We start from the raw sequence: 20,596 nt of genomic DNA, 5'->3' as shown, positions 1-20,596 counted from the left end.
AGTGAGTTAAATTGGTACATAGCATATTCATCACCTATCTCCTCAGATAGTATTGATGAGACAGTTTGAAATCTCTTCTAGTTATTTTGAAATATAAATTAGTGTTATGTTCTAACCATTTTTAAGTGTATAGTTCAGTGGTGGTAAGTGCATTTGCATTTTTGCACAACTTCTGTGGTCTCTCTTTTTTTTTCTCTTAGGATTATGGATCTAGGAGGTTTTTATTGAATTTAAGTACTTGGGGGCTGGGAGTATAGCCCAGTGGTAGAGCGTTTACCTAGAATCAGTGAGGCCCTGGGTTCATTCCACTACATTACAAAAAAATTTAAAAAGCCTTTATAATTATATCGGGGACCATTTAATTGTTCTATAAGCAAAAAGAACCTAAAGAACTTTAAATTGTAATAACACTTCATCAGAGCCTTCTCATACCTTGGTGATATTGTCCTAAATTAATAAAATGAAATCATTAGGATTTAAAATGATCATTGTTTGTTTTAATTAACACATTTAAAGTACATCATAGGATGGTGCTATTTAATAATATTTAATTGAGATTGCGATGCATTCATGTTCTCCCCTTTTGTTTCAGTGCTTTTTTAGGACCAAAGGATATATTTCCCTACTCAGAAAATAAGGAGAAATATGGCAAACCAAATAAACGAAAAGGTTTTAATGAAGGTTTATGGGAAATAGATAACAATCCAAAAGTGAAATTTTCAAGTCAACAGGTGAGTCATATTACATAAAATTTAGTATTTATTCAATCTTGGGAAATAACCACAGTCCTGCCTGTGGGGAAAATAAATACTAATTTAAAAGCCTTGTGGATTTTAGGTTAAATTGTTCTTATTTATGAGGCTGAACCTTGATTTTTAATGTGTAATGAATTTTTGAATTTTTAGTTGCATGGCTAAAGAGATCTCAGAAAACTGAGAAATCATCAGTTAACTCCTGATTGAGAGTTTATTTAATACGTTGTTGAAGTTAATGCCATTTGTGCTTTTTTTTTTTTTTTGCCTATTTCAACTGCAAAAGAATGAGTGTTTTCATCGCCTTACCATGATTGATTTGTTCATTTTTCATTTTAATTCTGTCAGGTTTTCTTGTGTATATTTTGAGGTTATTTAACTAGGTGCACACTAACTACACCATTTGTACTCTTAAATTTGGGATTTTAAATTTTGGGATTTTAAATTTAGTGTGTGCTTGAATTTTCTTATTTTCTTTAATTTTTAAGTCCACAGAATTATATCAGAATATGAACCTCCATGGGTTAAATGTGTGACTTAGAGCAAAATGCAAATTATTGATGTCTAGAAGAGCAGCCTTATGCCTCCTTTTCTATATTATTGTCCAGAGTTAATTTATCTATGACATAAATTTTTACTTATTTATTTATTTATCTATTTCTTTATTTATGAGAGAATTTTTAATATTTATTTATTTTTTTTTAGTTTTCGGCGGACACACATCTTTGTTTGTATGTGGTGTTGAGGATTGAACCTGGGCTGCACGCATGCCAGGCGAGCGCGCTACCGCTTGAGCCACATCCCTAGCCCCATAAATTTTCATTTTTTATTTTAAGACAGGTCTAGCTAAATTGCTTAGTACCTCATTAAGTTGCTGAGGGTAACCTTGAACTTGCAATTCTCCTGCCTTAACCTCCCAAATTGCTGGGATTACAGGTGTACACCCCTGTGCTCAGCACAAACCAGGACTAGAGAGCTGTAAGAGGAGATCTTGTGAAAACATTGAGGTGATTCTTTACTCTAGTTCCTTTTATTAAGGCCTAAAGTACCAAAAAGTGGGAAGAACATGAATAAATTTTTTTTTTTTAACTTTGAGAACTTGCTATATGTTCTGTTTGGTGTATCTAAATCATTGATGTTTCAAGGCTACATTAGATGTTCTTTTGTGCCTTCATTACCACCTAGTACTTATTTGTCATAGTACTCATCATAACATATCATAATTGCTTCTATAGTTGTTTGTAACTGCCACAGATTATTTTACTAGATCTATGAATAAAGGAATCGTGTCATATGCATCAGCACTGTTACTGTGGGAAGAATAGATAATTCACTAAATGTTTGTTGAATGGTTATATAATCATCCATCCCATCATAATTACATTTGACTGTGTAATGGGAGTACACTTGTCCAAACAGACAAAATTGATTGTCTTGTGGAATTTTTTTATATCTTATTTGATTTATTTGTTTTTATGTGGTGCTGAGGATCGAACCCAGTTCCTCACACATGCAAGGCAAGTGCTCTACCACTGAGCCACAACCCAGCCCTTTATGAAATGTTTTGTAATTTCTCTTAGATAATCTCTCTTGTGACTGCACCTTTCTCGTCTTTTTTATCCTCCATTTGTCCACCTAGTTTATTCTATCCTTTGTTTCTATCTACTCAGTCTGCAGGTAGTTTTCATCAGATAGATCTGTTATTTTCTATTTTGCATTGAGACTTTTGGGGAGGTTATATGAATGAAATCAAATAACATTTTGTCTACTGAAAGGATTGCTGCTGATTTGATGCATTCTGATTCCTAGGCCCAGACACATCCCTCGTGGCACAGGGCTTATGGAAAACTGATGTCCAGATATATATATAAAAATAAAATTGACCATTTTGAATTTTAAAATTTTCTATAATGTTATGAATAGTTTTCAGAAAAATTTTACATCATTTTGTTAATAACTGTGCTGGGGGTGGAGGTGCATACCCCACAAATCCTATTGATTTTGGAAGCTGAGACAGGAGGATTGCAAATTCAAGGCCAGCTTTAGCAATGTAATAAGACTCAACAACTTTGTGACACTCTGTTTAAAAATAAAAAAATAAAAAGGACTGGGGATGTGGCTCAGTGGTTAAGTATCCCTGGTTTCAGTCCTCAGTACCTAAAACAACATCAACAACAAATAATTTTGTATGTTATCAGAAAGCTTTAAATTTTTAAATATTTATTTTTGTTATTGGGGATTGAATTCAGAGCCACTTAACCACTGAGCTCATCCCTAACCTTTTTTATATTTTAGTTAGAGATAGGGTCTCGCCAAGTTGCTGAGGCTGGTTTTGAACTTGTGATCCTCCTGCCTCAGCCTCCCAAGAAGCTGAGATTACATGCGTGCACCACCATGCCTGGCATGCCCCCCACCCCCCCCTTTTTTAAAACAAAAAGAATTATCATTCAAAAAGTTGTAGATTTGGAGTTTTCTTTAGGAATGATCAACCTATAGTAGCCTTTGAAATAGTTTTAAAATTAAGTTTCCTATGAAACACAAATCAGTAACTTTCCTTATTGCAAACAGTCTTGATTTTTTTTGTGAACAGAAAAAATTTTTAGGTTAAAATTTGTTTTGTGAAGTTAATAGTGTTTATTTTGCATAGGCATCAACTAAACAATCAAATACATCATCTGATGTTGAAATTGAAGAAAAAGAAACTAGTGTTTCAAAGGAAGATACTGATCATGAAGAAAAAGCCAGCAATGAGGTATGTTTTCATTTTTCTTACACTCTTAAACCCCAGTTTTTTATACCTTCATTTTTATTTATTTATTTTTATGTGGTGCTAAGGATCAAACCCAATGCCTCCCACATGCTAGGCAAGTACTCTACTGCTGAGCCACAACCCCAGCCCCACTTAAACCCCATTTTTGTAGCAAGAAAGAAATTGTAAAACAAATTGACCTGGCAAAGTAGGAAGCAATCTAAATTTAAAGTAATGAATGAGAACATTTTAAGGCTTATTTCCTATGGTAAGTATTTTTTTAGAGTGTTTGTTGTCTTTAAGATGCACAGATGTTTTTATTTGAAGCTATTTTCATGTGCAAAACACAAGTGCAAAACTATAAAGTAGATGAGTGTTTGTTAAGTAAAAAAAAAATAAAAATTTTTCTATTTTTTTAATTGTTGATAGGACTTTATTTTTATTTATTTCTATGTGATGCTGAGAATAGAATCCAGTGCCTCACACATGCTAGGCAAATGCTCCACCACTGAGCTACAGCCCCAACCTCCAGAAATATTTTTCTAAAGCAGAGGATTGTGGGATGGAGGGATGTACGGAAAAAACATTAAGCTGAATTCTTTAAAACTTATGTTGATTTACACTTCTGTGATTGGGAATACTCCTTTAGCCCTTCTAAACTTCATGAAATGATTGTTAGATAACCTCCAAAGTTTAAGCCACTTTAAAATTCATAGCCCTAATATCCAGAATTCTGTAGAAAAAGTGGCTTTATAATTTAAATAGACAAACTTCTGGTGTACCAGCAAGACTTTTAATGTTTATAATTTCAAAGGTCAGAAAAGTAAAACAAACTTCTTTAGTTCTTTTGCTGAAACGTGTTTGGGGCTTAAGTTTAAGAAAGTTTCTTTTAGCCTTGTCCTGATTTATTCAGTTTTATTTGCTTTGTCTTTTTAAGGATGTGACTAAAGCAATTGATATAACCACTCCAAAAGCTGCCAGAAGGGGGAGAAAGAGAAAGGTAATTTCACTGACTAATCATAAGTATCTTTAAAATTTTTTATTTTACTTGGATTGAGAAAGAGTAGAAATAATGAAACTTCCTTTAAAACTTGACCTTTTACTCTGAACCTTTAGTTTTTTAAAGGGTAGGTTATGTTAGCAAAACTGATTTTTTTTTTCTTGGTGATATAACTATGGTATCCTTAAGGTGTATTGAAAAAGAAAAAAAAATGCAACAGTTTTTATGACTCTGCTTTTGTTTTCTCTGTAAAATGAATAGGTGGATAGTAATATTTTCTTGTAGTATTGTTGGTAAAAGGATTAAATGATTTAATGCACGCAAAATGTTTATGATAAATCTTGGTCCCTAAATACTTATATGTGCTGTGTAAGTGTTACACATCATTATGTTGTTACTGTGTCGCAGTGTTGTGTGAAATGAGAGTTTGAGTGACTATGTAGGGATAGGTATCTGGGCAGGCTTTTAATTTGTTATGAATTTCCTTCTTATGAAGTTTTGGTCACACCTATTTCTCTCCTGTTTATGTTTCTGACATATATACCAAAGATAGAAAATCGAGAGTTTAGTATTTTATGAGGAAGTAAAATATGAAAACAAATAATTATAATGGCTTTTTATCCTTTGATATATGCATGGGAGAGGGGATGTGATAACTAACGAGATTTTAAAAGGTGGGCAGAATTTTGTCAGGCAGGTGAAGGAGGGAGAGAAAGGATATTGAGACATTTTGTCAAATAGTGTATATAAGCACATAGAGAAAATGTTCATTTTAAGCATGTTTGAATACAGTGTTGCATTTCAGCATTACCATACTTTAAAGATGGTTGGAAGCAGATACATAATCCCCAGTGTTATCCTATAGAACTGGAACTTAAGTGGGGGGAAGCCATTGAATTGTATATTTTAGATGCTTCCTTTTTATTAATGCAGTGTGATGATGGGAGTTCAATTGGGGCAGCAAGCCCAGTTCACTGAAAAATTCATTCAGAGTTTTAGTACAGCTTTCCTGATCCAAACACAGAATTGAGCAGTGAGTAAGGAAACAGGTCTCTGTTCTTGTTGAATTCACATTTTTATCAAGATAGAAAACAGGCATAGACCAGGTGTGGTGGTGCATGCCTGTAATCCCAGCTGCTCAGGAGGCTCAGGCAGGAGCATCACAAGTTCAAAGCCAGCCTCAGCAACAGTGAGGGGCTGAGCAACTCAGTGAGACAGACCCTGTCTCTAAATAAAATACAAAATAGGGCTGGGGATGTGGCTCAGTGGTTGAGTCCCCTGAGGTCAATCCCTGGTACCCCAAAAAAGAAAAAGAGAGAAACAGGCATACTTTGTTTTACTGTACTTTGCTTCATTGCACTTTGCAGTGCAAACTATTTTTAATAAATAAAAGGTTTGTAGCCACTCTGTGTTGTACAAGTCTTTGCCATTTTCCCAGGAACATGTGCTCTGTGTGTCTCTCTTGTCATATTTTGAAAATTTCTCACTGTATTTCAGACTTTAATATGGTATCTGTTATGGTGATCTGTGATTAATGATCTTTGATTTACTGTTCTAATTGTTTTGGTGCATATGAGATAGGACACATCTACCATATATATATTAAGTTCTCTGACTATTCTGTTCTTTCTATGGACCTCCCTATTCCTTGTGACAAAATATCAAAAGTAGACCAGTTAATAACCCTATGATGACCTCTTGATGTTCAAGTGAGAGCAAGAGTCACACTCCTCTCACTTTAAATCAGAAGCTAAAAAAGGATTAAGCTTAGTGAAGATCTGTTGAAAGCTGAATGAGATAAGTTAAAGCTTGGCCTTTTAGACTAAGTTGTAAACTGAAAAGTTCTCAGAGGAAATAAAAAATGTTACTCAAGTAAATGTAAGAATAAGAAAGTGAAACAGACTTATTCCTGATATGGAAAATTTTTAGTGGTCTGAAAAGATCAAAGCCAGCTGCAACACTGCTGTAAACCAAAGCCTAATCTAGAGCAAGGTCCTATATATCTTCAATTCAAGGCTGAGAGAGGTGCGGAAGCTACAGAAGAGAAGATTAAAGCTAGCAGAGATTTGTTCATGAAGTTAAAGAAGCCATCTCTGTAACGTGAAAGTACAAGTTGAAACAGCAGGTGCTGATGTAGAAACTGCAGAAGATAACTAAGATAATTATATGAAGGTGGCTAAACTGAACAGATTTTTTTCAATGTAGAGGCTATAGCCTTACATTAGAAGAAGATGCCGTCTAGAATTTAAAGCTAGAGAAAAGCTAATGCCTGGCTTCAAAGCCACAAAGGAAAGTCTGCTTCTTATTAGGGTTCAGTGTAGCTGGTGACTTGAAGTTGAAGCCAGTGCTCATTCACTATTCTGAAAATCCTAGAGTACTTAAAAATTATACTAAATCTACTCTGCTTATGCTCTAGAATGTAACAAAAAGGCCTGGATGATGATACAGTTGGTATACTGAGTATTTTAAGCCCACTGTTGAGACCTACTCCTCACAAAAAAAGATTTCTTTCAAAATATACTGCTTATTGGTAATGCACCTGGTCTCTGAAGAGCTCTGATGGAGATGTCTGGTGAGAAAAATGTTGTGTTCAGTGTTCTAACACAACATCTGCTCTATAGCCCTTATAGATAAGCAAAGAAAGTGGTTTCTTCGGGTGGAATCTACTCTAGGTGAAGGTGCTATAAAACATTGTTGATATGACAACAAAGAACTTATATAAACATAAGTTGATACAGCAGCAGAATTGGAGGACTGACTCCAGTTTTTAAAGACGTTCTGTTGGTAAAATGAACATTATTACATGCTACAAAGAAGTCTTTTGTGAAAGGAAGAGTCAGTCAATGGGGCAAAACTTTATTGTTCTCTTATTTTAAGAAACTGCCAGAGTCACCCTATCCTTCAGCAAATACCACGCAGGTTAGTCAGTAGTCATCTACATTCAAGGTAAGGTGAGGTCCTCCCCCCACAAAAAGAGTATAACTCACTAAAGACTGAGATGGTGGTTAGCATTTTTAAGCAATAATTTGTCTTCCCTCGTGATGCTTGCCATCAGACCTAGGACCTCATGAATTCTGGGCAAGTGCTCTCCAACTGAGCTACGTCTCCTCTCCAGCCCTGTAAAGTATTTTTTTTCAATATTTTTTTAGTTGTAGGTAAACACAATACATTTTATTTTATTTTACTTTATATCACACGTGTTAGGCAAGCACTGTACTGCTGAGCCACAACCCCAGCCCCAGTAAAGTATTTTTTAAATAAAGATATGTGCATACTTTTTTAGACATAATGTTATTACATATTTAATAGACGATAGTATAGTGTAATCATAACTTTTATATATGCTGGGAAAAGGTAAACTTTGTGACTCACTTCATTGTGGTGATTTGGAATGGAACCTGTGATATCTACAGTGCATGCTTATAAACATGTAGAGCAAGAATGGTAACGTGGAGAGTTAGAACAGTGACTTGATAACTGACTAGGTTATGGAAGGAGTTTCTAAAGAGTTGGCATGAGATTGGAATGATCAAGAACCTTATAGGTTCTTTTTAGTAGTGGAGGTGTGAGGTGCAATTTAAAAGCACTTTAGGTGGGTAAGTTGATGATTGAAAGTGGATGGTAAAGAGTCGGCAGAATTTAGAATGACTTCCAGGTTTTCGAGTGGGTGATTAGATACTAAGAAGACAGAGAATGCTGGTTTGGCATCAGGTGTGTGGGGAGAAGAAATTGAAGCACCTATGGAAATCATGATGAAGATACATTTTGTTTTGGCACCAGAGTGGGAAAAGAAAAAATGCAGTTGCTGATATGAAGATATGAGATATGTGAGGTCAAGGGAAAATGTTTATTGGGACATATTGCAGAAATTGGAATTCCAGGGGAATATAATGGAAGAGAGGGAAGGTAGCTCTACAAAACTCTTTTGAGAATGAATTGTCAGGAGAAATGTAAGAGAGGATATGAAGCTAAACAAGGGAGAGGAGGATTTCAAGAATGACAAGAGTGATAGAGGATCCAGTAAGGTCTAGTTAGGTTCCCTCAAGGTACTTTGGTTCCATGTAGATGAATAAAAAGGACAGGAATCAGATAGTGAATTGTAGAATAAAATGTTTTTGGGTACTGGGAGTAGAACCCAAGACCCCGAGCGCTAGGCAAGTACTTTACCACACCCCCAGACTGAGAAAATGTTTAGTGGTAAAGTTACAAAGTAGTTTTGAAATCTGTGAAGCAAAGGAAGAAGTATTAAGCAACTCAGCAAGGATTTGCATAGATAAGGTAAAGTATTGAAAATGAAAAAGTACTTGCTGTAGATGCCTTAACATTTTTTCTTTGCACAACTAGAAAAGATTGAAGATATGGAATGTAAGTACATACTGATATGAGAGAGGGAGGGCACATTTGAAGGAACTGACCAAAGAAGGAAGAGGTAGGCCTCTTCAATACAGGGAAGGATGGAGGAGGAGGCTATAAAAATTCTAGGGAGATGTGGAAATCAAGGGAATTACTTCTTACTGGCTCAATCAACCAGACCCAATTCTCAAAGCAAGACATTTAGGTATAGTAAAAGGAAGAATGGATGACAAATTTATGCTAGCTATTCTGAGAAAAGGTGGGGTTAAAGGATATAATGAATGGCTTTGAGATCCCAACTGAGATTGCTTAAAGTGAATGCATGTTTGTATTGTTCCCCCTCTTGCCCCCAGCAGGCTCAGTATGAGCTTGGGAATTCTAACATAGAATGTAGAATTGTATTTTTTATATATATATTATTATACAATAATATAATAGAATTGGATCATATGGGATTTTGTGGGACAGGTGCTACAAATCAAGGATGCAGAGAGACTGAGGAAACTCATGAATAGTACTTCCTTGAGGATTTTGTGTGTTGGATGGCTCAAGGGAAGGTAGTTTAGCTAGAAAGTAGGGTAATTGATACAGAGAAAATGAGTGAAAGGGTTAGAGATCTCAGTGAGATCAAGTACCATACGTGGACATGAATCTAGTCAAAATATTTGCATTTAAAAATTTAAATATGTGTATTTAATAATTAGTAATTTTTCTAGATCAAATATTTTTTGTTTTCATGAGGAATGATTTTGACTTATGAGTTTTCTCTAATAATCCATGTCTGCAGTAGAATTGATCTTTAGTATAAGTGTTAAAATATTTTTTATTAATTATTGATGAACTCATTGTTTTTGCTGCAAATAATCCATTACACCTATAATTCTTACTTGCTGTTTTGATTTATTTCCAAGTGGGGTTTTTTGTTTGTTTGTTTGTTTTGGGGGATTTTTTTTTTTTTTGCTCTGAATAGCTGATGGATTTGAACTGAATTTTAAGTGCGCTCTATTAATCTGGGAAAGAGCTCTCATGTAGTCTTGGGTTCAACTTTTACCTTGATTTTGCACTATTATGTTTCAATTGTAAAAGCAATAATAATGTTTTTAAAACCAGCAAAGAAGAAATGAATACACTCTCAGAAATGGATTTGCTAAAATATACATTATTTATTTCCAGTATTCATTTATAATAATACTTTCAGAAAGGAAAGGTGGTACCCATGTATTGATCATTATTGATCATCAGTAACTAATATACAAATTTTCTACATGCTTATCACACTGAGCATCATGTTTGTAAATCATATAGCCTATTGATTAAAAGGGTAAACTGCCTTTTTATTAAAGAGATAAGATTATACATATTTTGAATGCTTTTATTTTTATTAATGTAGTTAATGCTGAATTCTAAACCATGGGAAAGCAGCTCTTAAATGGTTCTTTCATTCTTCTGTTTGATCCCTCCTTCAGTTTCTTTCCTTCCTTTGCTATTATGATCAGTACCAACTGCTACATGTTTGCATTTCCTTTCTGATTTGTCATTTTTTAAAAATATATTTTTGGGCTGGGGCTGAGGCTCAGTGGTAGAGTGCTTGCCTCATCATACATGTGAAGCACGGGGTTGGATCCTCAGCACCACATACAAATAAATATATAGATAAAAAGGTATATGTCCATCTACAACTAAAAATATTTAAAAAAAAATTTTTTAGTTGTAGGTGGACACAATACATATATTTATTTATTTTTATGTGGTGCTGAGGATTGACCCCAGTGCCTCACATGTGAAGTAGACAAGTGCTCTACCACTAAGCTACAACCCAGCCCTGACCTTTTTAAATTTTTTTTTTTCCTTTTTGTGGCACTAGGGATTTGAACCCAGGGCCTTGTGCATCTGATCTGTCATTTTTAACCTTTATTCTACTATAATGTTTACTCAGTAATTACTGATTCTTATTTGGAACCATTCTCAGGAGAGTTAATGCCAAAATTTATCAGAGTGAATTATAATTTGCTAAGATTCCTGTTTATAGAAAATAAGAATAACCCTAAGGGGAAAACATCAGATATCAGTCTTGGTTCAAAAATATATTATGTGCCCACTATTATGTATAATTATAATGTACCAATAAATTTTTTTTGAGTATTAACAAAAGTTAGAGAGTTAGAGACTTTGAGAAAGAAGTATGTTAGTTATAGCATCATCGCATTATACTTTGGTTCCCATTGCATCAAAAGTATTAGCTTTATTTTTACAAATGATTTTTTTTTTAGTCAGCATTTTCAAAAGGTGAGGTTTTTATATTTTTAAATGAAGAATTGTTCCCTAAAATTATAAGCAAAGTTTGAGGATTTTATTCTAATGAGTTGATTGTTCAGAAAAGATCATCTAGAAATTTTGCTTATATTTGTTGACTCATATTGACTAGCATATTTTTACCATTAAATTAAACTTTGTATACTGCTTATTAAATAAGTTAATTGAATTTTTGTAATTCAGGCAGAAAAACAAGTAGAAACCGAGGAGGCAGGAGTAGTGACAACAGCATCAGCATCTGTTAATCTAAAAGTGAGTCCTAAAAGAGGACGACCTGCAGGTAGGATTGTTAATGTTTAAATATTTGCTTGGCTTGTGATTAATATTCCAATCCATTAAAGTGTTGTTGCCTCAAGTGTTTTGGAATGAAGTAAATAGGCATTTGGTTACAGCCATGCATTTTCTTAATGACTGTTACAGATATGGTCTGAGAAATGCATCATTAACCAATCTCATTGTTGTTCAAACATCATAGAGGGTATGTAGAAAATCTAAGAAGGCTTTGACATTAGTAGGCCATTTAATCTTATGGGACCACCATTGTACATGCAGTTTGTCTTTGACAGAAATGTCATTATGCAGTGCTTAAGTCTGAAATAATCGTGAATTTCGTTATCTTTTTGTTTTTAATCCCATTAAATTTTCCACAGATACTGGCAAATGACACTAGAGTGGGGTTAAAACCACCAGGAATAATGGGCTTATTTTATCATTTATGAGGCATAAACTTTGTAAATGGAGCCATATTCAAAGAACAAATACAGCCTTTGATTAACAGTTGTTAATATATTAAATTACTACATTCTTTGTTTATGAGGATATTTATAATATGCAGCTCTCATTAGCATTAATATTTTCTTAATTTGGCAAGTTGTAAATCTCTTGAAAAGGACCTTCCTAATACAGAGTATGCAAAAGAAAATTAACAAAAATAGAGAATGTTTTTCTACTTCATAATAGGATTCTTATTGAAAAAGGATTACGATGCATAATAGCCAGAGGGGAGAATTAAATTTATTTACATGTTTTGGAATTGAATAGTGTTGTAATGGGTCAAATTAAGGGTGTTAGAAAACTCAGTGAATTTTGATATAAGCTTTCCAAAGATGTGTGTGTATAAATAAATGTACATATAATACTCTGATATGGATAGGAACGTATGTGATACTTTAAAGTTAAATTTTGTGACATTACTGGTAAATGAAAAATGTTGTTTTAAGCCCTCTCAAGCATACCAAGGACAAATTGATAATAGCTGATCTTTAAATTTTTTGGCTTGTTTCTCATTTGATTCATGATTTTTAAAACTTAATAAATTATTGTTATCTGTAATAGGCGACTAAATAATAAACTCTTGATGTATAAAATTTTGTAATCTTTATATAATGATATTTGCATTTTAAAGGGAAACTAATTATTTTTTTTTCACATGAATATTAGCTACAGAAGTCAAGATTCCAAAACCAAGAGGCAGACCCAAAATGGTAAAACAGCCCTGTCCTTCAGAGAGTGACATGTGAGTTGATTTTTAATGTATAATTGATTATTCAATAAATGAAACCTTTGATTACAAACAAGGATATATCACTTGCATTTTTACAAGTTTTCTCTTGTTTTAAGGGATGTTACTATTCCTATTTTGATATTTCCAAAAATCATGGGGAGGATTGTAAAATGTAAAAATTGGTAAAAACTGAAAATATGTGGTTATTATTAAGACTTTTTTTTTAAAGTATATGAAGATATAATGTTACTTTGGTAAAAGAGAGTAAAATCTAAAAGAAAATTGGGCAGGATAGTCTTGTTGAAGGAATTTGAGAGAATATATATATATTTTTTTAATCTTTTTTTTTTTTTTTGGTGGGGTTCTTTTCTTTTGTCTTTTTTGGAATTGGGGGTCAAACCCAGGGCTTTGCGAATGCAAGGCAGATGCTTTGCCACTGAGCTACAACCCAGCCCGAGAGAATATATTTGAAGTGGTATCCACAAGTATTTTTAGCTCCTTCAGAGTAGGTGCTTTATTTTAAAATGGTGCTAAAATTGTAGTGTATATTTAAGATTTTTAAGTATTTTGGAATAATCACTTAGTTATCAAAAAAAAAGTAAACATTTTCCCCCTTTGCTGCCTTTCATAACCATTTATGGTAAGGAGGAAAACCTTTTTATAGCCGTTGTGTTTAAAAATTTTGTTGGAGGTGGCACACACCTGTAAGCTACTTGGGAGGCTGAGGTAGGAGCATCACAAGTTTGGGGCCAACCTGGGCAACCTAGTTGAGACACCCTGTCTCAAAATAAAAGAGTGGGGGTGTAGCTCAGTGGTATAGAATACTTACCTAGTTATGTATGAATCCTGGGATAAATCCCCAGTATTGGGGGGGAAAAAAGAGTTTTGCAGGGAAAGCTTAAATGAGGTATGTTAAGAATGGGCTTATATATTATAAGTTTTGGATCAACGAATTATTTTTATAGGAACTTAATTATAGAACATTACTAGAATTGTACTTTTCAACCAAAATATATTTAAAGACTTTATTTTATTATTTATTTTTATGTGGTTCTGAGGATCAAACCCAGTGCCTCACATGTGTTTAGGCAAGTGCTGTACAATCCCAACTCCTATTTTACTTCTAAGCTAGCTGTTAAAGTATTACACACCTGTAGTTCCTCTGTCTGAGGAAGGAGGATTACTTGAGCTTGGAAGTTTTCGGCTTTCCTGGGCATTATAGCCAAGACCCAGTCTCGATCTGTCTGTCTGTCTCTCTCTCTCTTTTTTTTTTTTTTTTAAGAAAATTACTTTCAAAAACAGTAACATATAACAATAATATATTGTTATTGTATACTTATTATAAGGAGAATAGATTCCAAGCGTTCTTACCACTAAAACAAAAAAAATCTATGGGGTAATAGGAGTTAAATAGCCATTTAAATGTATACATCCACTAACACATCACATTTTACATCATAAATAGTTCTTGTCAATTAAAAAATAGTGGTACAGAAACACAACATGGTATAATTATTGTAGCGATATTAAGAAATCGTTTACCTGGAGGTAAACAAGTTTGCAGTCATTATTCCTTGGGAAATCAATTTGGAAGGAAAATATTGCGAGATTCCCCTATTTTTAAATATAAGGAATCTCTCCTGATTAGGCCCCAGTTTTCCCTTGAAGTATACTTTCTAGTGCCTTTGTCTCCATGATTTTTTGCTGATTCTTATGGAAATTATCTAATTTTGCCCTTCCTGTCAGCTGAGCTGCTTTCTCAGTGACTTTCAGACTATATGGATTCAGAGGCTTTAGCATGCCTTTTTAGATCACATTTTCTCTTGATACAATCTAATGTCATTTTTTGGTAGTACATACTGTGTGTTTAATTCTAGTCAGCTTCAATGGTCTCACTCATAATACTTTCCCATATGTTCTTATCTTTTTTTAATTAATTATAGGCATTTAAGTGTATAGGTTTTCCTAAGAAACCACCCCTCTGGAGTCATGTGTCCATCTGAAGAATTAAGGCATTCCAGTTTGAATTCTTAAGACTAGCAGCTATACCCTTTATGAGATCTTTGACCCTAGGATATGGGAATTTGAAAATCCTATATCCTTACTTGAAACAGAGGCTTTTTTTTTTTTTGAACTCAGTTTCTTAAATACCATATCAACTTTATCTTGGTAATAATCAGTTCAAGCTACTGATATTCTACCTTGAAACCCCTTTACCCCAAACCACATTTCCTTCTTTCAAGTTGTTATAGTTCTACAGTTTTACCCATGGATATATTCGGTAAAAAGTAGAATAGGGGTCATTGACAGCTGGGGCAGCAGAAAGGAATGGAGGGGCTAAGGTTGAATAAGACATAAGATGAACTGCCAAGAAAAGAAAATGAGAAGTTGATATTTATGGAATTCTTGCTATGGGAGAGATTGGATAACCAGCATGAAAATATTGTTGGATAAAAGAGGAATTAGTTCTGATGTTCTATATACCACAGTAAGATAGCTGTAGTTTATAATAATTTTATATTTCAAAATAACTAGAGAAGGGTTTGAAAGTTCCCAACACAGAATAACATTTGAGGAGATGGAAATGCTAATTACTATGATTTTATCATTACACATTGTATATATTCTTCAGATTAATAATATTGTGTCCCATAAATAATAATGTTATTTGTTAATTAAAAATTTGTAAAGGGGTTGGGAGTTAGCTCAGTGATAGAGCACTTGCTAGCATATCTGAGATCCCTGTTTGATACAATTTCTATATTAGTGAGCTTTTTGCTCAGGCAATAAATAATCCTAAAATAGCAGGAGCTCACAACATTTATTTATTATTCCTGCTGAATGTATGCTGGGCGTTGGATGTAGCTACCTTTGGTTGTGTATTGTGAGTGGAGTGGAGTGCAGCATTAAATTACATAAACTCTTGAAACTTATGTTCTTCATCATGAGAACAGCGTGGATGTATTAGTGACTATTTCTTCCTGATGGGTACTGAAATGGCAATAATAGTATAGACAGAGCCTTGAAGAGCTAAAAGCAACTCATAATGTTCACATAAAGTAAGAAAAATTTGTTAACAAGCCGCTGAGACATGTGGGGTTGTGTATTAGTCTTTAAGTTAACATATATTAGAAGACTTGAGGGGCTGAGGAGCTGTGGCTCAGTGGTAGAACACTTGTCTTACATGTGTGAGGCCCTGGGTTCAATCCTCAGCACTACATAAATTTTAAAAAAAGGTATTGTGTCCACCTACAACTAAAAAAAATATTTAAAAAAAAGACTTGAAAATTATAATTTTCTCAATGTCCCTTGAACTATTAAAAAGATAAACTGCCAGGTTAGGGATGTAGCTCAGTGATGTAGTGCTTGCCTAGCAAGCCCGAGCCCCTGGGTAAGCCCCAGCATTGTTAAAAAAAAAAAAAAAAAAAGAGAGAGAGAGAGAGAGTTTGTTACAAGTCTGTAGTTCATGAAAGGTGGCAAGTAGTGATAGTTAGATTCATGAGACTTCTTTGCTTTGATACTGTTCAAAAAATTTTGAAGTAATCCTCTTTCTTTGACCTTAAAATAGTCTTTTTGGTTCTGGTTTTTTGAAGTCTGGTCTCATTATGTTGTTCAGGCTGGGTTGGATATTCTGGGCTTAAGTGATTCTCCTGCCTCAGCCTTCCAAGTAGCTGGGAGTACAAGAGTACACCACCATGCCCAGCTTTTATTTTTCCCCCGCTTGCGGTGCTTAGATGTTCAACCCAGGGGTCTCCTATATTCTAAGTATATACTTTAAAACTCAGCTATATCTCCAGCCCCACATTTAAAAAATATATGCCTGGGCCTGGGGTTCTGGCTCAATTGTAGAGTGCTTGCTTAGCATGTGTGAGGCACTCGGTTCAATTCTCAGCACTGCATGTAAATAAATAAAGGTTCATCAACAACAAATGAAAATATTTTTCTAAAGCCACTTTTAAAAAAAACATATGTAAAACATTCCATGTATAGGTATTATCATTTTAAAGATCTATTCCATATTTGGATGCTTGCTTTTAAAAAACATTGTTATCTAGGTTGGAGATAAAGCTCAGTGGTATAGCACTTGAAGAGCTAAAAGCAACTCATAATGTTCACATAAAGTAAAACAAATTTGTTAACAAGCCACTGAGATTTGGGGTTGTGTATTAGTCTTTAAGTTATTAGAAGTTAACATATATTAAACCCATGCCCCAGGCCCTGGGTTTAATACCCAGTGCATCTTGTGTGCACACACAAACATTATCTGTTGTTTTTATGTGTTTAAGTTTGTTGGTTTAAGATGTGTTACAGGGAGTAGATTTGTTGGGTGAGAGGAAGTTTGTATTTTTTAATAGCTACTTCCAAAACAGTTTGAAGAAAGCAGTCAGTTGATATTAAGAGCCACAGAAATTGTTTTTACATTTGACTTGACAATATTACCATTTTTAAGAAAAAGAGGTGAAACCCATCTGACATTTGAAAATAAGCACACCCAAAGATGATTTCTGACAAATTTTTGAAGATGTAAAAGATGACATTTTTTTCTTTTCCAACTTAAGTCTCCTAAGTATTCAAGGAAGCACTTATTTGATAGGGGGGGGGATCAGTGGGTTTATTATGTGACATTTTGCATCACATATCTCATTTATCTGGATGGCATTGGACCAAATGACATGGGATCCATCTTAATCTGTGAAAATTTCAGTAAAATTCCGTGGATAGTAAAAAGATTATAGTGTTTTGTTTTTTGTGGTACTGGGGATTGAACCCAGGGCCTTATGCATGCGAGGCAAGCACTCTACCAACTGAGCTATATCCTTAGCCCAAGGTCATAGTTTTTAGACAGCTTTAAGTCTTTATAAAGGAGTTCTCTAGTTGAACACGTATGCCATAAAAGTAATTGTTAGCATTTGCATCATCTGATTATCCTTTTATAGCCTATTTCTACTATTTATATTCACATAATTATTATCCAGCAATAATTAGGATATTTGAATAAGTTAGGTAGTTTGAATTATTTTAGCAATGTGTGGGAGTACTTAGATCGTAATTGGCTTAGTACTGTTTGTTATCATGCTTAATTTGCCATATATTTAAAAGAGTGCTTCTTTGAATTAAAAAATGACATTTGATTTCACTTCTGCAATTCAATTTTTCTGAGTGTGTCTACTTTTAAAAAATAGGGGCTGGGGTTGTGGCTCAAATGGTGGCGCACTTGCCTGTATGCGTGCAGCCCGGGTTAGATCCTCAGCACCACATACAAACAAAGATGTTGTGTCCACCAAAAACTGAAAAATAAATATTAAAAAAAATTCTCTCTCTCTCCCTCTCTCTCTCTCTCACACTCTCTCTTTAAAAAAAAAAATAATTTATTCTTACAAATATATAGAATATAAGCTCCCATAAGTTGGGTCAAGGGTATGGCTTCATGATAGAATGTGGGCTTAGTATGCACAAGGCCCTTGGTTAATTCCCAGCATCTTCAGGAAAAAAACAAAAAACCCAAAACAAACCATCACCAATCATCAAACTAACAACCCTAAAATATAGCCCCCAAACACACAACAAGATCCAGGGATCTTGCTCATCTTATATACTGCTATTTCCTCAGAGTTAAAAACAGTAAGTACCATGGCACATGGCTAGTGCTCAAATTATGTTTTTGAACAAATGAATTACATGAAAGGAAACTTGGAAAATGGGGGAAAATCACTTTCTATTAACCTAATGACACTTTAATTTTGTATCTTCTAATTTATATCAAAAGGATGTTCTGTTACAGAATTTCTTTTACTTTTCTGTAGATTTACTTTGTATGGGTGCGGTATGTTGTATACTGGGGACTGAATCCAGAGCATTGTATATACTAGACTGTACCTCTGAGATACATTTCCAGCTTCTAGATTGATTTTTAAGTAGCAATACTGCTACATTTCTTTAGAGAGGATCTTGTTTAGTGGTGCAGGCTGGACTTGAGTTCGTGTCCTCCAGCTTCAGCCTCCCCAGTAGCTGGGATTACAGGTGTGCATGTGGATTATTTTTATCATCTAAAATACTTGTTTGGTGAATACAAGAGTATAGATGAATGACAAGTAATGATAAATAAAAGCTCATTATTGCATTTTGTAAAATAGGATTACTGAAGAAGACAAAAGTAAGAAAAAGGGGCAAGAGGAAAAACAACCCAAAAAGCAGCTTAAAAAGGATGAAGAGGGCCAGAAGGAAGAAGATAAACCAAGAAAAGAGCCTGACAAAAAAGAGGGGAAAAAAGAAGTTGAATCAAAAAGGAAAAATTTAGCTAAAACAGGGGTTACATCAACCTCTGATTCTGAAGAAGAAGGAGATGATCAAGAAGGTGAAAAGGTAGAAAGTTTATATATCATATAAAATACTTGTTCTAAGTTCTTTTTAGATAGTTTTTAAGTATTCAGTATTTTTGTGAAAGCTAACCTGGATTCTTATATTTCTTAATAGACTTCTACTGACTACATTACAAGTACATTTGAAACTTAATTTTCTATTCTGTATATATCTTCCCTTCTCACAATTATAGTCAGAAAAATTGAATATGTACTTCCAATAATCCCACCTAGGAAAATAAGCGAATGTAGGAAATAAGCCAAGTTGGCTGTGACGTGAAGACAAATGTAAATATAAGGTGTATTTCTATATATATTTTTATTTACCCCAACGAAAATTTTTGTGCCTATTTATTGTATGTTTAGTCATTTATATGTAACTTTATTTGGATGCCATTAAATCTTGTTTGGGAAACTTATTAAAGCTATATGTCTGGGCTGGGGTTGTGGCTAAGTGGTAGAGTGCTTGCCTAGCACATGCAAGGCCCTGGATTTGATCCTCAGCACCACATAACAATAAAGCTATTGTGTTCAACTACAACTAAAAAATAAATATTAAAAAAAAAAAAGCTATGTGTCCTTTTGTGTAGAAAAACAGAATAGCCTTAAGAGATGTACAGATCCAGGTCACATAGACATTTTCTCTCTTTTATTTATTTATTTTTTATTGGGATTGAACTCAAGGGCACTTCCCCACTGAGTTACATCTCCAGCCCTATTTTGTCATTTTTATTTTAGAGACAGGGTCTCACCGAGTTGCTTAGTGCCTCCCAGTTGCTTTGAATTTTTGATCCTCCTGCCTCAGCCTCTCAAGCTGCTAGGATTACAGGCATGCATGCACCACTGCACCTGTTTTTTTCTCACATTTTAATATTTCAAAGCTAAAATTTTTAAACAAAATAGGCTCAGCAGTGTGCTTATCAGTATTCACATAAAATTACTATGACAGGAGGAAGACTATTAAATCCACAATCATAAAGGAAAGTGAAGATTGTAGAGCAGAGATGTGCAAAATTCAGTTGTGTTTTTTAAAATTACTAATTTAAACACGTCTCTCAAAACTAGTTATTTTTCTCTGGAGATTGTCATTACAGCTACTAGTCACTGACTTGATAGTTAATTAAATCCATCCTGATTCTCAAACAGAAGAGAAAGGGTGGACGAAACTTTCAGACTGCTCACAGGAGGAATATGCTGAAAGGCCAGCATGAGAAAGAAGCAGCAGATCGAAAACGCAAGCAAGAGGAACAAATGGAAACTGAGCAGTAAGTATTTTTTTATTCTAAATTTTGGGTTTTCTTAAAGCTAGCATGGGTTTTTTAAACAATAGACTTCATTTTCCAGACTTTATGAAGCCTTTTGAAGTGAAATTTTTCCCATGTTAGAAAAATCTTCCATATATGAAGATGATATTTCAGGCTTCATTATTTTCTGAGTGAAGGATGAGATTCTTGGAGGCAGTCACCCTGTGAATTCTTTTTCAGTTTAAACTGAAAGTGCAGATAAGTTTTAACTATTGGTTTTGCAGAAAATTGTACTCATCCTCTCTTCTTTGTGATATATAAA

General features: G+C 34.1%; 1 protein-coding gene across 6 annotated transcripts in view; it reads left to right on the top strand.

Annotated features, from left to right (window-relative positions):
• Psip1 (PC4 and SRSF1 interacting protein 1) overlaps nucleotides 1–20,596 on the top strand; it is a 49,264-nt gene that overhangs the window by 17,129 nt on the left and 11,539 nt on the right. For all 6 annotated transcript variants that reach the window (XR_005733952.2, XR_005733951.2, XM_021728209.3 and 3 more), the window contains exons 3-9: nucleotides 593–731; nucleotides 3,400–3,504; nucleotides 4,439–4,501; nucleotides 11,351–11,447; nucleotides 12,608–12,683; nucleotides 18,806–19,034; nucleotides 20,177–20,295. Coding sequence is in view for 4 of the 6 variants with exons in the window: in XM_021728209.3 (XP_021583884.1) it covers nucleotides 593–731; nucleotides 3,400–3,504; nucleotides 4,439–4,501; nucleotides 11,351–11,447; nucleotides 12,608–12,683; nucleotides 18,806–19,034; nucleotides 20,177–20,295 (828 nt within the window). In the remaining 2 variants the exon portion in view is untranslated. The remainder of the gene's footprint in view (nucleotides 1–592; nucleotides 732–3,399; nucleotides 3,505–4,438; nucleotides 4,502–11,350; nucleotides 11,448–12,607; nucleotides 12,684–18,805; nucleotides 19,035–20,176; nucleotides 20,296–20,596) is intronic.

The sequence above is a fragment of the Ictidomys tridecemlineatus genome, chromosome 4, assembly GCF_052094955.1.
Source record: "Ictidomys tridecemlineatus isolate mIctTri1 chromosome 4, mIctTri1.hap1, whole genome shotgun sequence".
Classification (NCBI taxonomy): Eukaryota; Metazoa; Chordata; class Mammalia; order Rodentia; family Sciuridae; genus Ictidomys; species Ictidomys tridecemlineatus.
The sequence above is the reverse complement of the archived record's forward strand: the minus strand, read 5'-3'. Positions and strand labels throughout refer to the sequence as shown.